Source organism: Populus euphratica, unplaced genomic scaffold (assembly GCF_000495115.2).
Source record: "Populus euphratica unplaced genomic scaffold, PopEup_1.0 scaffold1940.1, whole genome shotgun sequence".
Classification (NCBI taxonomy): Eukaryota; Viridiplantae; Streptophyta; class Magnoliopsida; order Malpighiales; family Salicaceae; genus Populus; species Populus euphratica.
In genome coordinates this window covers 4,130-25,916 of record NW_011501782.1, presented here as the reverse complement: position 1 = coordinate 25,916, position 21,787 = coordinate 4,130, and the positions used below count along the sequence as shown (strand labels likewise).

Here is a 21,787-nt window from a genome sequence, read left to right as displayed (position 1 = left end):
CACATGGAAATTATGTTACAGCCCATTAAAGATCTTTAGAGAATTAGAAGATTTCCAAAATAAGCTGCTACATTCTTTTCGGAAAAGAATACTAGCCAAATAGGAAATTCATAAGTCAAAAAGAAGTAAATAACAAAATTCATACAGCCTCTATTGACCCATATTGCAATGCCTTATCGAACTCCAATTGATCTTCAATTTTAACCTAAGGTAGGATAACATATTAGGAGACTTCATGTAAAATGTAATCTGATCCAACAGTCGGATTGAGAACTATGACTATTGTTGTAAAACTAGATAGTTCACATTTTACATAAAAATCCAAATTTGACCTTGCCTAGATTGTATCACAGCCCATAGAAAATCCAAGCTACACTCATGAGGAGATGGGTTATTTCATATCCTTGAGAGAATCAATGACAATGCTTATAAGTTGATTTGTGGTCGAATCATTTTGAAAAGAGAGAGGATGATGAGGATCAACCCAATTCCAAGCCTAATCATGCCAAAAATTCAATGGAGGTGCCAAGTGAACTAATTACAAAAGCTAAGGCAAAGAAGTTTAAAGAGTCATTAAATGACCTTGTTTAGAATATATGGAGCAAAATGGACCTAGAGGAGTATGAGACATTTAGGGAGCATGAAGGACATCCTCTAACTCATCTAATCCAAGTCTAAGAAAAGCCTAATTTGTGTGGATCATACTTACCAAAAAAAATAATTTGTGTGGATCAAAGAGGTGATGTGTTTGGCCCCATGAAGGCTTACTTTTCCTAATATTACAAGGATATAAAGTTAGCAATTTATTTTCCTAAGCAAGTAAGGAAAGTAATTAAATCAGTAACAAAAGGGGGAAATTGACTTTATTATTTATAATAACCATCTAGGTGGTGGCCAAGTGGTAAGAACTTGAGATCAAGGGGTTTGCTCCCTCTGTGGTCTTAGGTTCGAGTCCTTGGTTGCTCATATGATGGCCATTAGAGGTTTACATGATTGTTAACTTTAGGGCCCGTGGGATTAGTCGTGGTGCGCGCAAGCTGACCCAGACACCCACGTTAATCTAAAAAAAATATGCAAGGAAAGGTTATTCAGCTATAACAACTTATAAACTAGAAAAATCAAATTATTTAGCTTTTATTTTCTTTACTATGCAGCAACAATTCCAGGCTTTGTGTTATTTTTATTTCTTTATGTTTTGGGTTATATTTGGGTTTAATTATAAGTAGACTTAATGTAAGTCCACATAAGAGACCCATTTGAGTTTATTTCAATAAAGAGTCATTATAAATAAAACCATAATCAGACATACAGGGTCATATAATCTTGAGATAAATAAGACTTATTTGTCACGCGTTGTTGTATGAGTTTGTGAGATATTCTTCCTTTCTTGGCTCTCTAAAAATCTGAAATGATTTTTTGAAAAACTAATTTTATGATATCATTTGTATACTTCTCATTCATGAATTAATATTCGCTGTGCAGGAATTTTACTTTTCCAATAGCATTGGTGCATAGAAATATATTATCTTTGTCATACTCTTATCAAACCTAATTTATTTGATTTTTTCAAAAATTAATATCGTTGCTTGTGGGTTGCTTAACTAAATGTTCACATCATATTGCTTGAAATAAGATAATATAATTCCATCTCAACTTTTGTGATCTTTTTATAATTGATTGTTATATATCTAATTGTATTCAAACAAGTGTTCCAACCATTTAAAATGTAATAATAATTTGTATTTTTGGATATCTATCACGTTTCTATAGTCAAATGCTTGCATGGCATGCATGTAGGGTCCACACAAGGAACAGAGTCTCATAAAAGGATATTAACTAGATAACAAGGAAAAGAAAATTTTTAGCTTCAAGAATCTCATCTTCACCATTAATGGGAGCCACCCATTATTGCCCCCATCACCGTAACCAATTAACCCGATCATTACAGCCATAACCTCCTATTACCGCCGCCACCATATATATTGAAACAATTGTTATCACCATGTTCGTCCCCATCATACCCAAACCACCACCCTGATATCAACCGCTATCATAACCACATCAATTTTCCAGAAAATGCAACTACTTATGTGCGAGCCGAACCATATTTAATCTATGTAGATGCATTGACAGTTTGATTCTCTGGCTAACGCCATTAATGGCAGCCATACATCAAAGCTCATGGTTTAGTGTTGCCCAATGCCTACTTCACAGCCCCCTGGCCTATAGGTGTTGCAAATGTGCAGCTAAGATAGCACTGCAAAAGCACCGCAATAACCCTTTTTCTACCGCTGCTCAACGAATGGAAACATCAGCAAGCACAACGAATATCAAATAAAAATAAGATTTTAGGAAGCGCAAAATAAATATCTTCGTTGAAACATGCACACAAACAATTGCAATGAGTGGTATAATCACAATAACCAAGTCAGCACTCAGATGCAAAGCATATTCCAAGCTTAGAGAGGGCACTATTTCTAGTACAAATCCAGCTTTCAGAATCCAAACTCTACAAGCTTTTCTGATTTCTGATTGTTCATTATCCTATTTTAGTCGCAGAAGTTGGGAACATCTTTGCAATGACGGAAAGTGAGGTGGACGAAGCTGATAAAAGACTTCCTTACAATTATCCATGTCCTTCATTTTTCTTTGATTGCTATCGACTTCGCAAGCTTCACAAGCTAATTTGAAATCTTTGCAAGGACAAAAAACTTGGACCAAAGATAACTAATCATTTTGAGACTTGGATGTATGGTTTGTTTTTTTTTATATGAAGTTGGCCTTTATAATTTCATAAACAACGTTACTTGCCACTGCAGTAGGCTCTGCAACAGTCAACGATACATGTACAACTGACAAATTCAGTAAACCTTCCCCAGGCTGTAAGAGAACCATATTAGAAAGCGCTAATGATTCAGGACTTGCTATGGTTTTAGGAAGAGTCGTTTACTTCTCCAAAGAAAGACTCTGCATCCAGAACACCCTGAGCATGAAACAGATAGATTCAGTCATTGGAAACAAGAACGGAAAATAGAATGCGGTTCTAAGTTCAAGGAAGAACCTTAATGATCATAATCGCAGCATCCTTGTGTATAACCTCGTTGTACTCGTGACAAACCATACTCTGCAACATGTAAGGGTGACAATGTTACTCTTACTCTCATTATTCTGCATGATAATTAACAATATTCTCACCATCAACAACACAAAAACATTAAAATCAAACAAATATTGAGGCACACTTGAACACAATTTGGGCAGCCAGTGTCTCCTGAGCAGTGGCAATATGTGAGAAGTTCCAAAGCAGCATTCAACAGCTCTGTGAAATAAGGTTGAATCTATCACGCACAAACAAACATATCCAAATCAGTCACAGGAAATGCAAATTTCATTTCCATTATTTTGGAGGCTAAAAACAGAAAGAAGCTGCCCATGTTTAGAAATTAAAGAGAACCACGAATCCCATGGCTACTGAAGAGATAGATAATTCTAATTGATGATTGCCTTGGACATGCAGGTATTATTACAAAGGTGTTTAACAATGCTTTAAAGCCAGATTTATGGCTCCTCAGATCAACAAAAACATCCGTTGGTGTGTGATTCTCAAAAATTGAGAACTAAAGTTCAAAGTTTTCAAATTCACTCTTCTTCTAGCAAAACACCAAACCTAACAAATTAAAACTGGGATGTTTCAATTTCATGTCAGTCACCTGCATTGAGACACCTGTCCCTCCTGGATGCTGATCATAAACAAGTATTCTTTCAGGAAAATAACGGCTATCATGAGGGTTTGGACACTCTGGAGCTAAGTCAGACGAGTTGCATCTTATATATCTGAATGAAAAAGCATCATAGCACAGTCAGTGCTGCAACAATTATTTAAGAGATCATAGCATTGGTGTAACAAGCAGTTTCAAGGAAATAAAAAAATGTCTGCTTCAAATCTTAAAGGCCACTTTGATGGTGGTAAGCTTTGTAGAAACATATCTCAGCATCCATTCAACATAAATTAGATAGGTGGCAGCTTTAAATTGAAAAAGATAGATGCAACTGTAGAGGACTTACAAAGGCACTACATTGAGAAGAGCATGTGAAGCAGCATGCAAACCCCCACGAAAGGAAAATTGTTTCTCCTCGACCAATTTTTTAATTGGCTGAGGAACTGGAATCCAAACTGCCTGTATACAAATTAAAGATACAAAAAATACAAAAACAAAGATACATGACTAAGAGAATGAATCATGCAAACATCATGAGAAACCCAAAAGCCAGATGGAATCATAGAAACATCATTAGAAACAAAAAATGCTAAATAAAGATCAAAATAAAAGAGGGGACACAAGCAAACAGATCCATTTGTAACAGCCATAAAATGCACCTGAGATTCATATGAATATTTGGGTAGTGAAAGATCAAAAGTATCTAAGACTTTGTTGCTTCCTCTTTGTATGCAATAGAAACCAAACCAAGTAGTTGTTACTTTACAAGAAAGTGCTTGAGCTGCTGTTCTTGAAGACTGGTTCTTGAAGGCCCTTGGTGCATAGGCCTAAATGTTTGCAGGACAAGAAGTTACTGTCATAATTCAATCTTGAATCATATTAAACTGCAGGAACAATAATTGCAAATGCCATTAAGAGAATATAGCAATGTTTCTTGTTAGCATTGCTGCAATTGCTATAATAGAAGACATTCCTAATGACATGATACTTATTAGCCTGTCCCACATGTTTCTCCTCTTTGCATTCCCCACCATAGAAATATCAGTAATCAACTAAATGTGGCACAAGGTTCCAACTCTAGCTATAATAGGTAAAGATCTGCTAAGTTTCAGACCTAACAGATACATATATTCTGCATGTCAGCCATGCAACAAGCTGCAGCCTGCAGAACAAAAGCATGCGATTTTTGCAAATACAAGTTGAAAAGCAGAGGAAGAAAAACAATAAGTTAAGAGCCTAACATACAATATCACCTCCAAGGACATCAATATCTGTATAATCACGGGTTTTTGTATAATAATGCAAGTCGGCTTCATAGCACAAAGCAATCTTTTCTGATATATCCAATTCCTTGACCATATATGTCTTCCCTTGGTGCATATAGACCGCACCTTCATATATCTAAACAAAAGGAACCATGGTGAAGAATTAGAGCAAAAAGAGTGTTGAATTTATATTTAGCACTAAATGTCTACAATAAACAAGGAAATCACAACTTCACTACCTGGAAGAAAGCTTTGCTTTCCTCAATCTCTTCAAGGACTTCATTCCGCTGCATGTCTATCACTCTGTATCTGGTGGACTCTATTGCTCGAATACTAATTCCACGTGAAGGCATTTTCTAGAAATATTGAGCACTGAAAACTTAAAATGACCATTTACTTAAACAGTACAACAAAATACTAAAGCTAAGATTTTTTTTTTTGAGATCGACTTCCAGGAAGTTACAAGAAATAATATACAGCCTCAAAACTATGTACATTGAAGTTTATCAAATCAACCATTAGCTTCAATCTCTTATCCATATAGGTCACGCTTCAAAGATTTCAAGTCAATAGGTTATCAAGATGTGATTTATTGTTGAAAAAAAAAATTAAGTATAAAGTCAATTTTAGAGTGTGTTTGGCATGCTAGACAAGACAGGACAACTGAAAATGGACTGGACAGGATTGAACTAGACAAATGCATTATTTGTCCTGTGTTTGTTAAGTAAAGGATGGGACAAGAATAAATAAAGTTTTTGAAAAGTTCATTTTGGTCCATGAAAATTCACCAACAATTTATTTTACTCTATATTTTATTTTAATGACATTCTTGACTTTATTTGAAAGTATTTTGGTCCTCTAATTTTAAGCTATATACAATTTAGTCCTAAATCATAATTTTTTTTGCAATTAAGCCCCTAGATGTAAGAATTTATTTCAATAAAATATAGGTTAATTTGGTCAAACTTTAGTCAACTAACACAAAAAAAACAGATGAGTAATAAATAGATGATGGGTAATATGAGATTGAGATATAATGATTTTCATCCATGGTATTGGACATGCTTGTTCCATCCCCATTGTGGAACAAGCATTTTGCCTAGGGAACAACTTCGGACAAGACAAGGATTACTGTGTGCACCAAACACTTCACAGCTTATCATGTCCTATCCACAATATGCATCAAAAACTTCATAACTTGTATACCAAGTGCAACTTTAGAGAGTTGTGTCACAGCCCAGATAAAGTCAACTACCATATCCTCACCCGTCGGTGTGAGATATTACACGTTGTGTCCATCAAGTAATGAACAAGTTACTGATCAATTATTCAATAGGAATGACATGTATGATCTACATGAATTAAGGAATTAAATCCAATGGTTACTTCTATGAAAATTGAATCATGAAAAGTTATAGGGATGAAAAATACTTTTTGTAAGTTGTATGAAAGAGAATCCCTCCTTTTTTATATATAAAAATAATATAAGTTGCGCACTAGAGCTATTAAACCTAGATGTTTGAACAAATAACATACCCCATGCCCAATGTAACTCCATATTCTAGCAAAAGAATCACGTGAAGGATCAAAGCTCAGGTCTCCTTTATTTTTAAGGGACATCAGCGCATTGCTTAAACTAGAGCCAAAATATTTCTCATCATGAAGCAAACTCAATGGGTGTTCAAGAGCAGCACAGACCAGATGTTGCTTCAACACCTAGAAAGATAAAACACTGGAGCATAAGTTTGCCTATTTGTTGGAACCGTAAAAGAAAACTAATTCAAAAGAAAATGCCGAACTTGGAAACCTACATACCTGCTGGTTTTCAGCATCAATATGACAACACTCAACCGGACCATGGAAGAGTTTTTTAGGAAATTTCATAAAATACTGATCCAGAGGTCCTTGAAATGCAACATATACAGCAAGAGATGGCCTTTCTCTTCTTCCAGACCTGCCAGCTTGCTGCCACAAACTAAAAATGAAAGAAAAAAGGCTCCAATTAAAAGAATTGAGCAAGATAGTTACTTAGAAAACCAACACAGTATAGCGAGTTCTCTACCTGGCAAAACTACCAGGAAAGCCTAAATGCAAGGTGGCATCAATATGGCCAACATCAATACCCAACTCAAGAGCATTTGTTGCAGCAATGCCAGAGAGTTTCCCACTGAAAAAATCTCTCTCTATTTGCCTCCGATCCTGCTCTAGTGCCCAGCCAACATCAAAGCACAATAACTCATATGTGGGTGAAGATTAGAAATACAAACAGGAAAATATAAAATCAACCAAGGGAAAATAGAAAAATTAGTAGAGATGGGTAATGCCACTAAATTACCCAAAAAGAACACCTTAACAGCACCAGAAATAGAACACTGAAAAAAAAAAATCAAACAAAAACAAATGCCATGTCCAATTTTCTTCCGGCATCAGGGCTGAGTCAGCATGTGACAACAAAGACAACTAAAAGGAGTTGCAGTTGACCAAGGCAATTGAACAATTCTAAATGATGGTCAAACAGTAAAGAGGCTCTTAACAGATTGGTTTTATTCCATAGATTCCCATCAAGAACAAGCTAAAAATTCACCTCAGAATACAAATAACAGTTTGTATTGAGCGGAAGTATGAGTTTGTTACACTCCATTACATAAAGCAACAGATTTATAATAGCTTCCAAATCTTTTGTTAAGATTTTAGAGATAAAATTTACCGTTGGCAACCATGTGTGGTGGTAAGAAAAAATAATAAACGAAAGTTTTCAAGAAGGAAGAGAGCTTCGAATGTTAATTTTGACTAAAAGAGAAGGTGCAGCCAGCAACGATCTGGGACAATATGAGCAAGTTCAAAATTATTGCATCATGATGAAAATCATCACTAACTCGCTACAGTAAAGAAACTTGGCAGAAGCAATTTGACCTTTCAGCCACCAATATAGCTAAATAAAACAGATTCAATAACAAAAGAAAAAAAGTAGAAAATTTGGCCCAAATTCAGATATGATTTCCTAGAAGAACAAACTATTGGATGGAAAGCTTCACTATGGTTATGCAACCATATCAACTTTGGCTTAAAAGCACTAATGATTATCATCACGTATGGACAGAGAAAACAAAACACCTTTACTGACCTCAGCAACATAGCCAGCACGATAAGCACAAATTGAGCTTACAAGGTGGGGTGCTGTCTTTTGAAGAATCTCACGCCTATCACAGTGATAAAGTTAGAGATGATATTCTTTCAGCATCCATTATTATAAGAGGGGAAAAGAGAAAAATTGATGCTCAAAAAGCCATATATCTTTCGAAGAATTTAACATTCATGAGATCAATGGGCCATACGTATAAGATAAGACAATCTCAGTGAGTTTACGAGATCTGCAAAAGGCAATGCAACGAAGTCCATGCTGAACCATTTCTGCAAAGAGGCACGAAACTTCTGAAATTGGGCTGGAAAAGAAAAACAGAGCATTAAGCACTCTAATGCTATTTCATATATTCTGTAATAATATATGCAGAATTTATTGAAAGCTTATTTCATCATGCTAAACTTATTTCATCATGCATCAATCACATTATATGATATCACTAAAAAGACCAAAAGCATCTGTGAAGCTTATTTAGAATAGAAATAATAATGCAATAAAAACAGAAACATGTTCCAGAAACAAGAAATTGAAATGAAAACGCGCTTAGGATATGGTCAGAAATTTATCTCTTATGGAAAATCAAAATCAAGTTGTCAGATTCTTCAACAAGGAGATGGTTTTCTAGTCTAAGAATAAGTTACAATGACAGGTTTCTTATTTAAGGTTTTCATTCAGATTTGGGTTATTTTGTGAGTAGGGGCAGAATTGCAACTTCTGTATATTTCTGTGAATCAGGGGTATTCTAGTAATTTCAGAATACTTGAAGCTATGTTCTTATTTAGAAAGTTGGTGCCTTAGCGTGTGTTTGGGATTGTGGTGAATATACTTTTCAAAATAGCTTTTTGCTTGAAAATGTATTAAAATGAATTTTTTTTCAGATTTGTTTTTACATTAGCATATCAAAACCATCAAAAAACACTAAAAAAAATATCAATTTGATGCAAAATCTCTCTCAAACACCCCTTAGTCTTTAATTGTTTATTCTTGTTTAGTTTCTTCCTAATCAAGTAAGGAATAGAAATCAATTAGTAATCTAGTCTTTTACAGTCCTAATTCATATCCATGTATAAAAGTATGCACTTTTTAAGAACTTTTGATTGACTAATGTATAATTACTACAGCATTAATTATAATATACTCTCAATACTCTTATATAACTTCAATCCCACCTATTATTAAGAATTAAAGGATGAAATTCTTTAAAAAAAAAAAATCTAAAAGCTAGGTTGTTTAAGAAGGAATCCTAAAAAATCATCCAATCCCATTTTTTCATTATTTTTCTATTCATGCACCACATCAGATTTTAAATAACAAAACAAGTTACTTAAATCACTTCTAAACTACATAGTACTATATTGACAATTTATTTTGATTAACCAAATTTTAAAAGAACTTTTAAAAAGCCAAAAAAACACAATATTAAAATTCAAGAACAATTAAAAATCCATCGAAGTATTAAATTGAATCTTTAGTTAACATTTTCATTTATTTCCATGTAGTTAATTTATATTCATGTTACAAGTAATTTAAAAAAGACTCCTTAAAATAAAAATATTTGTATATAATATAATGTCAATGATACTAATTATCATACTGAAAATTAGTCAAGCACAAATTAAAACTTTTAATTTTGTCATTTACTTATTTTCATGTAATATGAATAGATTTTTATTTAAATATAGACTCTTTACACATAGTAATTAAAAAGAAACCAAAACAAAATAGGCTCTTCCACTTTGTTGCTAGATGACTACATCCACCTGGCCTTTCTTTTCTTTTTTTGTTCCTAGAAAAAAATATTCATCTCGGGTCACTAGATTTTTTTTTTCAATTTCATCCTCTTGCATAATGTTCATGTGATTTGAGACTTTTAATTTGTTTCGATTCATGTTCATTTTTTTATTTGTCATCTAAAATCTTGGCCCAACATTAAATTGTTACTAAATTTTGCAAAATAGAATTTGATTTTATCGATTTTAAATTTGAAACAACATGGATCAACTTTTTAACACTAGAAAAAACCGATGCCCTTTTTTCCTTTTTTAAAACGCAGTACTATAATTTGATTCCTATAGATTTTAACTTTTAATTTTTATCCTTTTTTTTTCTTGGGAGGGGGGTTCAAATTTGAATACTAAATTTTATTTGTATTATGTTTCATTCCATGAACTTTTAAGGGGGATGGCCAGAAAAATTAGGAAGAAGAGATAAAATCGTCGATCAATCATATTCTAGCCACAAAAAAAACTGGTCTTGGTGTCATTGGTTTCTCTTGATTAGAGTGTCCTTTAGGTGTTTTTGATCTTTCATCTCATTGGGGGAAAAAAAAAAACAGATTAGAGTTAAGAAAGAATTTTTTTTATTTGATTTAATTTGGTGCTTTTGTTACAAGTTATGGGTGTTTTGAGATTACAAATTGGTTTGTTTAGTTTTTGAAGAGTGTTTACAAGTATTTTTTGGTAAAATAGATTATGGTTTATTGGATCCAAAAAACCAAAATCTGATTTTCTAACCACCACTCTTAAAGCTGAAATTTGGGTGGGCAAACAACATGTCTACTCTATTTTAAAAAAATAATAATAATAGAAGGACGGATGACATAACGACATGACATCCTCCCCTGAACAAAAAAAAATATATGTAGTCATGCATGCCAAGTCTTTTTTCTATTGAATAAGGTGCTTGGACCCCATCTCTGCCTCAAGCACCTAGCCTCTTTCTATGGTTTTTACTTCAAATATTTTTAGAGGTTCATTGAACTAAATAAAATAATTAAAATAATATTTATATTATTATTAAATCTTGTTTTGGTTCTTAAATAATATTATCGATTTTTATCGGAACAATAACAATTTCCTTTTCAATTATTATACGCCTAATAAGCAAAAAAATATACATATTGGTGGTCAATATTCAATGAAAATTAGATCTTTTTTTATATATATTTTAATAGATTTTTCACACAATTTTATCACATTAGTTTTTTTCTTCAATTACATATTAAATAGATATATTTTTAAAAAACACTTTCTTTTGAGATCATGACAGGTTTTTATTTAAAAGTTGGCTTACGATTAAAAAACATGATTTGTTTAGACAATAAAGGGATGCATTAATGAGAAAATAGAGTTTAGATTAAAAAGAAATATGTTTACTACTGTTTTCAAATGGTTGAAATTTTTATCAAACATTTAATTTAATTATCATTGATGCAAATATCAAAGCTTTTTTATAATAATATTATCAATTGATTTATGGATAATTATGTATTAGCCCGATATGCAAAAAATTTAAAATAATTTTCTCATTAATATTGAATGATATTAAAATATTTATTTTCTTGATTTATTTATTAAATTTTTATATATATTTTTTTAAATTTATTGCTTTTATATTTTCTTTTCATATAGCTGTCTTAGTTGTATTAGTAATTAGAGCTCAATTCCTTCCTCTTTTTTTTTTCCTTAATCTCTCACAAACTATTTTTAATTATTTGAATTCTTCTCAAAAAGGTTTGTAACACTCAACTTTCTCAAAGATTTAGAGTCTCTAAAAAAGAATTTTGAATGGTTTTTTTTTTAAAAAAAAATCCACTGCAATCAAGAGGTTTCATTAATGGAATCAACATTGGATGAGAGAAAGCTCATGTCATGGACTTTAACATCTAATGATCATAAGATAATTCATATTGAATAAGGCACTATGCAAGAGTTTGAACTTCCTAGATTAATCAGCCTTCTTTCAAAGCATGCCAGGTTCTGCCAAAATCACAAATTTTTGTTGTGCAATCAAGGGAATTTCATATCAAAGTCAAAGAATTTAATGGTAAACATGGGAAATTTGAGGAAGTTCAAATTGAACGAAGTTGTTCAATTTGAAGAAATTACAACGGAAAATCACTCATTTGTTTTGAGCGAGTTTCCTAAATAAGTCAAGCAACACAATCTTCAAGCTTTCCTACTTGTGCGTGTTCTATAGATTTTCATACTTCAACATTACAAGCTCAAGGTCAAGGTTTTTATTAAGAATGGGAGAATTGATAAGGCCCTTAATTTATGGTTAAAGTTGTCAAGCGACACAACCTTCATGCTCTACAAATCCCCATGCTTCAACATTACAAACTCAAGGTCGAGTGTTTTTTTAAGGTGAGAATTGATGAGGCATAAGTCATGGTTAAGGAAATTTATCAACTATGGCAAATCAAAACCAAGTTGTCTGATGATTCTTCAGCGACAAAGAGGTTTTCAAGTATAAAAATAAGTTACAATGATACATTTCTTAGTTTAGGATCTGAATTTCAGTTCTGAATTATTTTGTAAGCAGGGGCAGAAATGTAATTTCCGCAGATCCTTGTCAATAAGGGATATTCTAGTAATTTCAGAATTACATACAGGTCTATTCTGATTTAGGAAGTTGGCATCTTAATCTTTAATCGTTTATTCCTGTTTAGCTTCTTCCTAATCATGTAAAGATTAGTAGTCCTATCTTGTATGGAGTTCTAATCTCTATAGATGCTATGTTTTATTTCAGCAAAGTCAAATTATGAAATTAAACTGAGTTTTATGCCACATTTGTTTACAGGAAAATAGTTTTATTTTTGGAAAGTGATTTTCATAGAAAATAGATTCTTGAAAAAATGAATTATTTTCCAATATTTGATTGTGTTATGGAAATGAGTTGGAAAAAAACTTTCAAAGTTGGTTATGCCAAGGAAAATAAGTTGGAAAATCACTTATTAATTAAAAATAAATTATCTACAATTTATAGAACATTAAATAATAACCATTTGACCACTTAAAAAAAAGGAATGAGACCTAAAAAAATATAATTGTGGAAATTTATTTGACCACTTAAAAAAAAGGAATGAGACGTAAAAAAATATAATTGTGGAATTTTTTTTATTATTATATCATATATTTATGTATATTTTATTTTACAAAATATAACTATACATACAATATAAATATTTTAAATGTATTATTATAGACATATAACCATCTTTTTTAATTTGGAGAATATTGAAAATAAATTTTTTTTCTATAGTATCTTAATTTTATAGCACAATTTGTATGATTTAAAATGCATGATTATTGTATAATATAATATGTTTTTGCATTCAAATGTATTTCCTAGGAATATTATCTATGTGTTACAAACACTAATACATCAAATTAATATATTTTTATATTGTATATTAATACATTATAATATACTTTCTATACAAGTATAGTAATAATTTATATTTTAAAGAATGTTATTAGTATCTTTTATATGTACATATATATAAAGAATAATGAAATATTATACCAATTTAGTTTTTGAATTCTTCATGAAAAATGTTTTCCAATCTTTTAAACCAGAAAACATTTTTCTCCATCTAAAGCTTATGTTTTTCTTTCACTGAAAAGTGAATTTCATTAACTAATTCTCTAAAATGCAGCCAAACATGAGAAAACCAAGAAAGTGCTTTCCAAAAAAAACTTTCCAACAAACAAACAAGGCTTTAAAGGATTCCTTTTCTTTTTTGCTTAAAAGCATTGCTGCTATGGCATCGATTCAGCCAGTACTAGCTTTATGTATGGCATGGATTCACCATCATGTATCATCAAGGACAGCATGGACAGGAAAATGCTACATTATTTTGATACATATGAATCCAGGTTCTCTTACCTCATGCTTTTCTCTGTGCTCTCACTAACATCCATGGGACCCTCAGATTTATTTGGCACCTGCAATCTGAAAATGTCAGCAAGCAATGAATAAACACCATCAACTTATGCAGTTGGTTCATATTTATAGAACACTGGTAAACACGTACGATTCTAGGACATGAAGTAGGATTCCAAAGAACAAAAAGCTTCCGAGAAGATGGACTTCCATCATTTTTAATCAGCTCCAATGTTGAAAGATTTGCAAGTTCCTAGGCATTAAAAGTTTAAAACGCTTATGTTTCAATCAATTAATAAAAGCATACATACATACATACATAAATATATATATATATATACATATATATGTATTTATCCAACAAAAAGACTACTCAAAAACCCCACATTTTTAGAACCATGATGTATACTAGCATAAATATTTGGACACTTTCCCTTGAAAGCATTAAGACAAGGGTACATTTCAAACAAGGAACACCCTTGCAATGATTCGTGCTAGAGCACCATTTAGTTGAGCCACCAATGATCATTCAATCTTGCAATGTAGGCCATATACAAGCGAGAAACATTTGTAAGGATATCAAAGTTATTTCAATAAATCTATAATTAACCCATGGAATTGGGTGATACAAGCCAAGCTGACCCATGTTCGAAGGAGCATCTGATGGAGAATAAATGAAAGATTTGCAGTATAATTATCTTGGGAAAAATAGAGATTATAATTATCTACAACTTCATGTATGAAGATTATAATAGCCTAAAATACATAGATTTCTAATTAAGATATAATATAAAATAAAACATAATCCCTAATTTTCGGAAGATAATTATATTGTGATTCCATTTATTCTCCCTTCACACCTTTATAAGGATGTGGGGAGTTGTCACACCTCAATACTTGAGGAGTCAGCAAAACAAAACACAGACAATTTCAGGATGCTATAGACATAAATGTTCATGCAATTCTGTCACAAAACACAGGTATGTTGGATGCCACGTGATTAGGCAAAGAGCAAAGAAGACAGCTTTTGGTTTTCAATATTGCATCTGTGATCATCAAAATATGATTCCTCATATCTTAAAATCCTTTCATGTGAGAGAGGGGGGAAAAGGAAAATCAATTATTGAAGTAATTAATGGTTCCATCATAATATTTCCAAGAAACAAACCCATCATAAAATTTGAATGCCGTTAACAAATATGTTTGTGATCAATTTCCAATCTTACCATGCAATGCTCGCAAGGGTTGGCGGAAGTTGCAGTAGAAAACACAAAAGAAGGATCGCTTCCATATACTGCACCATCAAACAAAAGGCGTAATAAATTTTTTGTGTCATGTGCAAATATTGGGAAAAAAAAAGAAAGAAACCTTGTATTTAATCACATTTACCATGAGAACAGAGACGACGAAGTCGTCTCAATATAAGAGCAGTATGGCATCCAAATGCACCTTTGTAATAATGAGCTTCATCAATCACCACAAACCTAATTTTGTTATAAATAAACCAATTGCTAACAAAATAGGATAATTTGGATGAAAAAGACAAAAAATATGATGGCATGACATAATCACTCTGTGAGGATAAATGACATAATAAACCCAAAAACAGTTGATGTGCTAATAATTTAGCAGCTAGCAATTTTAAAAATAAATAATAGCAAAGCATCACCTGAGATTTGATAAAATTCTATCAAATTGTCTATGATAAGGTAAAATTGACAGGTGTAACATATCTGGATTTGTGATCAACTGCATATTAAGTGACAAAACAATTTAGTCGACAAGCTTATAGTTCACCATGAAAAAAAAAAAAAAACCCACTACTATACCAGTCTAGCATTCGCACGAAGCAACAGCCTGTCCTTCAGAGCAGTGTCACCATCATATATCCCTATGTTTATGCTAGTATCAAATCCTTTACTCATCTTTGCTAACGCTCTTAGTTGATCTTGAGCCAGGGCCTACACAGATAAAGAGTTTATATAACACACAAATGCCCAAAAATAATATAAAAGGAAGATCTGTTGCTTAAAAAACTTTTCCAATGAACCTTAGTTGGAAACAAGTACAAAGCACAAGCTGACAAATCCTGGGACAAAGCTTCCAGAACAGGCACATTATAGCAAAGAGATTTGCCACTAGATGTCATTGTTGCCACCACAACATTCTTCCCAGAAAGAGAGGCCAGGATGGACTCTGCCTGTGAACAAGAGTTTCAACATCCTCACAAAGTATCATTTTGAAGAAAAAAAATTGTGGTGGAAGAAAAGTTTGACCTGGTGACTGTATAATTTAGTGATTCCCATGCATTTTAGAGCAGACTTCATGTTATCTGAGAGCACATTTGGTACTTGCACATAAATAGGTTTTCTAGAGTCAATGTCTTCAACATGCACTATCTGCGTCACATAAACTTCCAGTTTAGCACTCACAACAGAAATTGATCAGAATTATAAAAAGTATTGTCCACATGCTCATTGCATTAAGCTCAGATAGCATGTGAGTTTTTATTTACTTCAGGCCATCAGAACCACAAGAGAATTTGTTGACTGTTACACATAATACAGTTTCCAAACATCCATAGCAACCACAGAAGTTACCTGTCCTTTCGATCCAATGCCTTCTCTGAGATGTTCAACCATTTCCACAGGCAGCAATTGATTTGTTTCCTGGTAAGTCAGAGTTTTCAACTCACTGGATATCTTATTATTACCAAAAGAAATGCTATGTATCAGTCAGAACTTCTGGTTTGAAGAAATAAAAGACAATTCACTTCAATACGACACAATTCCTTTGACCAGGTAGGGGCAATAAATATGACGGTCACCCTTTGCAAAGATGAAAAGAACACCAAATTAATATTAAGTTAATAGCAAATCTGATATCATTACTTGATTGGTATTAGGAATTAAGTTTTAATGAAAAGATGAAAATTCTAAATGGAATTCAAATAGAGAGAAACAATCATATTCTCTATCCTAGCTCACTGAGGGGTGCAACTTGCATTCTATGGTGGTGGACATCTGACCATAAACCACCTGCATTTTATGGCAGTAGGCAAGTGCTAGTGTCATTAAATGCAACGAATTGCACTGCAAAATATGTAAATTTTCTGTTGTAATTACATCCCTTTTCTAAGCACAAAAATAAATTCAAATTTGGAATAAACTTTGTAACTTCCTCTCAACCTGAAAGATGTAAAGAGAAAATTCTTTATTCAACTTTGATTAATAAAAAATTGTAAAAGCATGGAAGTACCACTAAAAGTCAGTATACAAGAAGGTTTCGAAGCATAGAGACATTGCAAATATAACATCAAATGCATTTAGCATCATAAACAGTCGTTCTACTACCATTTCATTTCACCTTTCAAAGCAGATAATTTCATATCAAACCAAGCTATAGGGAAAAACACCAAAACCACTTAATAAATATACACAGACAAACACCCACATGGCATCGTGACTGGAATGAATATGAGCTTGAGGCCGAGGAATGGCATCCTTTTGCCTGCTTTGCTTCACTTTCACTCACAGAAATGCCATCTTTCCTCACAAATTTCAGTAGATCTTCCAAGGAAAATGGCATTGCAACTCTATTTTCAATTTTGCACTGCAGGAGGAAAAATAACAATCCAAAAAAGGAAATTGTGTCACTATAAAATTCTATTTTGTGTCTCTACACACAAAAAAGTTAAGACATTATAAATCAATCATTAAAAATACTATTTATACAGAGAGGCCATAAGCAGATAGGCATACCAATAAAAATTTAGCAGCTTCCCACAAATTAGTTTTAAAGGCACTTTCCTGTTTTTTCATTTTATCGAATATGGTCGATAAAGACAGGGATTTTTTACCTGTGAAAATGCAAATGAAATCATTCATTAGGAAGCTTATAAAATTAAGCTGCAGAGATAGGGGAAAATATGAATATAGTTATATAATACCTTTTCTAGAAGGTTCACCAATTTCATCCTTGTCCTTTGTTTCAGAATTGATGATAACAAAGACATCAGCAGCATTAGCAAACTTAGAATCATTAGTAGCAAAAAATATAACCTGCAATAAAGAAATGTATATGATCATTTAAATAGGAAAAGATAATGTGTGACATCAATCCAAGCGCCAGCAATATGTCGTGGTCCACATTTGTCAAAAATACCTAGGAAAACTGCTTTAACAAATGAGGCATACCATATAAAAATACATTCATCTTCTACCATTCTGATAGGGAGAGATTATGGGGCTTGAAAAATAATTCTCCATCACAACAAGCAAGTCACGTCATATCAAAGTACTTATAATGTGTAACTGGGCATATTTACATGACAGATTACAGTGATCTATCTTGAGGACCTTAGATAGCACATCATCACAAACTTGCACCATTTTATGTCATTCCCTCAGAAATAGGCAAGGAACTGAAACATATCAAATCATTCCCTCAGAAATAGGCAAGGAACTGAAACATATCACCGCACAACTTTTCATTTTTCTACTGAGACTGAACACCTGACTACTTCCACTCATGAGAAACTTGATATTAGCATGGGATTTTGCAATGAGTACTTTTTACCCAATAAAAGCACACCTTACTGACTAGAAGCATATCATGTCGAAGTCCGAAAATAAATGAAATGCATGGCAACAACCATCAGGTGTATTCTATCAACTCAATAATCATTAAGCTGGTAAACTACCTTGTTTTCTTGCAACAATGCCAAATGCATAGATGACACGGGAGTGTCTTCAAATGATCCTATTGATGTTGGGTTATTTAAGTTTGGGTTGGCAATGCAAATGAATGAAGTCCTTAATAATGTTTACTATCAACCATGAGCCAACTTTGAGCCTCAATTTGCATCTCTTCATTGCATGGAAAAATAAACTTATCCTGTGTGGTTTTTCAAGTTGAAGATTGTCAGTCATGCATGCATAGGAGTTTTCTACAAGACATTATGTCTGTTTTATTTTTTAAGTTTTCTAAGTGTGTTCGTATTTCTAAGAAATCAAAAACATATGCTAGTTAATATTAGTCTAGTTTTCTGTCAAAATCATTTATTTGAATCTTCATTATACTATTTTGATGTTTTCTTGAGACTCGAAGGGTTGTTCATGAAATAAAGATCTTTTAGCGAAAAAACTAGATTGAAGTCTTTGACATGATCTTTTGACAACATATCAAGTTGTGTTTTCTTTGTGAGTAGTGGACTTATACACATCTTTAAAGTGGAGATTTGATCTTCTATTTTTTGAGTGGTGAGTTCTTAATGTCTATGGTTTTGAACTTAGAGTAACAAGCGAAAACACACATTTGTGTGTCCTATTACTTTTCCATATCCGTACCATCCCGATATCAGTAGATGCTAGTCACTCTCAAACTTTAAATGGAATCGCATCAATCAAAAGGGTCATGGGATATTTTAACCAAAAAAACTAATGGTGCCAAAAATTACAGTATCAAGTTTGAAAACTGAAGCTTGCAGAAAATAAAAGCATCAACCCATTTCAAAGGTAAACTGCTCGAAATATTTTTGCAATCAATGCGCCTTGTACATTTTAAAAGGTAAACTGAACACAGCATGAGTTTATTAAAGATTTAGCATAAACATACCCAAAAATTCAAACAGTTACCTTAGGACAGAGAACAGAAAGAAGCTCTATATCCTCAAAACCAGCTTTCAATCCAGATTTCGCAAGATTCTTTAGGGCCTCCTTCAATGAATCCGAGGTAATTTCTTGCCTCTGCATTTGAAGAAATGCAGTGAAAATATTCAAGAAGGCAAAAGCCTGCATAATTCTTTTCAGCCACGCCGGACATAAGCACGAAGACCTCTTATCTCCACACAGTCCCAAATCCAAAAAGACACATGTCCTGGAATGTGGATTCGTCAAGCAACTAAATGAATCCAAAACCTCAACAAATTTTTCACATTTTGTTTTGTCGTCGACAATATAATTGTTTTTGTTAGGAGAACGCAACACACTCCATAAAAAACAAAACAACTCTTCATCACTACTACTACTAGTAGGAGTATCTTTAAAACCCCTCTTTCGCTTGTATCCGGAAAACATATAATCGGACTGTGGAGCAGCAGTACTGTGTGTGCTTGTGCTGGTGGTTGGTTTTTCTGATAAAAACGACAAATCTTGCATCATCTCAGAAAATGTTGAATCTGCCAAGGTAGAAATTGAGGGTTCTGTGGGAGCGTTTTTGTAAAAATCAGGTGTTCGGGTTCTAGGTGAATCTTTTTTCTTGTTGAATGGAACTAGAGCTAGAAATTCACCATTCTCAATAGAAAGCGTGTCGATCTGAGTCTTCAAACTCAATTTCACTCCCTGATACATATCAATTTCCATGACATGATACGATTAAAGCTTTTAGCAAAACAATTCAAAATTAAATAAGATATAAAAATAGAGGGTGGTTAGTTACCTTGAAGAAGAGATGGAAATTGGGGGAGGAAGATGCATGAATCAAGAGGAGTTTGAGGTCATTAACCATTTTTTTTGACGATATTCTCACCTTCGTCGATTCACCGGTGAGTGTACGGATTTCTATTTCCACTTCTCTTTCCATCTTTCTGTCTCCCACACGCTTTTTCTGCTTTCATTAGATATAGCAAAAGGTAGATTTATGTTTTCTATTTTATTTTTTTTATTTATAAGAAATGACGTCAGCAAATGATTATCAAGAGACTGCTTCCCACGGTTTCTATCGGTGATTATATATGTTTTCTAAAAATATTTTGAATTTACATAGTATTAAATTAATATTTTTGAAATGTATTTATTTTAATATATTTTAAATTAAAAATTATTTTAAAAAATATTTTTTACCGTAATTTTAAATATTTCTAAAAAGTTATAGATGATGTATTATGATTAGAAGATGAATTATTATGGATTTCTATTTTGTTTTTTTCTTGAATTTTTTTCTTTTCTTACAAAAAATTATCTAGTATTTTAATATTACATTAATGTAGAATTGTTTTTAATAATAGTATTTGGATTGGATTTTCATCTATAATTATATATATTCGAATTGTTTTTAATAATAGTATTTGGATTGAATTTTCATCTATAATTATATATAAATTGTCATATTTTATCAAATATAAATCTAATTTGTTGAATTTTTTAACCCGAGTCGGTTGAATATATCAAATTCAGCTAAAAATTTTGTTTATATTACAGATAATATATTAATTACTCTTTGATAATCTTAAAAAAATTGGATTGCAATTGTTGGGACTAGGCCAGACCACTAAATGCATATATTAAGGACAACATAAAAACCATCACAATGTCCACACAAAATCATAGTTTTAAAACTTTGTCCGACAAGTCAACCTGCGGACCCAGGATTTCAAGCAGGTCAAGTTTAAGAAAAAACCAACTAAGAATTTGGTCGGGAAAAACTTGGTCAACCCGCAACCTGTAAAACCCAGATAAACTCACACGACACCTACTTCTATATATATATATAAAGAAAAAAAAAATTGATATAGCTTTGAAGATCGAAGAAATTAGGTTTTTTTTTGTCTTTGTTGTGTATATATATATGTGTGTGTGTGTGTGTAAAAGTAATATGTCATTGTTTTACCTTTTTATTGTCAAAATTCAAATCATCTACAACACGAAGACAAAAAAAAAACCTAATTTCTTCAATCTTCAAAGCCGTATCAGTTGCAAAGGAACTTAAGCCACACGTAAAAGACTTTAAGGTATATCAGGTTTTGTCTCATGTCTCTCTTTTGGCCCTCGACAAATTGGCATGACCAAGGAGTTGATGACTTTTTCCAAGTGTAGGATTATCAAAGTAATAAATAATCTAGCAAAACCAGAGTTAAACCATATGATGGTTAACTATATAAATTATAAATAATAATAATAATAATAATAATCATAATGATGATGGTGATAATGAATTGAAAAGGACTTTGAAATATAAGATTAATATAAGGATTAAACAAAGATAAAATAATTGTC

At 32.3% G+C, this 21,787-nt stretch overlaps 1 protein-coding gene across 10 annotated transcripts; it reads right to left on the bottom strand.

Moving 5' to 3' along the window:
* Window positions 1–2,386: 2,386 nt before the first annotated feature.
* On the bottom strand, window positions 2,387–20,408 carry LOC105118430 (UBQ, helicase-c and DEAD-like helicase domain-containing protein). 10 transcript variants are annotated; one of them, XM_011016380.1, is made up of 27 exons: window positions 20,232–20,408; window positions 19,430–20,134; window positions 17,743–17,854; window positions 17,555–17,652; window positions 17,247–17,405; window positions 16,394–16,495; window positions 16,070–16,192; window positions 15,844–15,993; window positions 15,623–15,754; window positions 15,463–15,542; window positions 15,183–15,277; window positions 15,020–15,087; window positions 13,945–14,046; window positions 13,797–13,855; window positions 8,320–8,427; window positions 8,109–8,184; window positions 7,047–7,183; window positions 6,800–6,959; window positions 6,521–6,700; window positions 5,224–5,340; window positions 4,965–5,120; window positions 4,379–4,546; window positions 4,066–4,178; window positions 3,711–3,834; window positions 3,243–3,338; window positions 3,062–3,124; window positions 2,387–2,983 (listed from the first exon to the last, which is right to left on the bottom strand). In XM_011016380.1, exons 1-27 carry the CDS (start codon window positions 20,373–20,375, stop codon window positions 2,933–2,935), a joined length of 3,678 nt encoding a protein of 1,225 aa, XP_011014682.1. In that variant the 5' UTR covers window positions 20,376–20,408; the 3' UTR covers window positions 2,387–2,932. The 10 variants fall into 10 exon arrangements, with proteins under 10 accessions (XP_011014682.1, XP_011014683.1, XP_011014688.1 ...); XM_011016381.1 differs by having other exon boundaries at window positions 16,394–16,462; XM_011016386.1 differs by having other exon boundaries at window positions 19,430–19,670; window positions 20,232–20,370.
* Window positions 20,409–21,787: the final 1,379 nt, after the last annotated feature.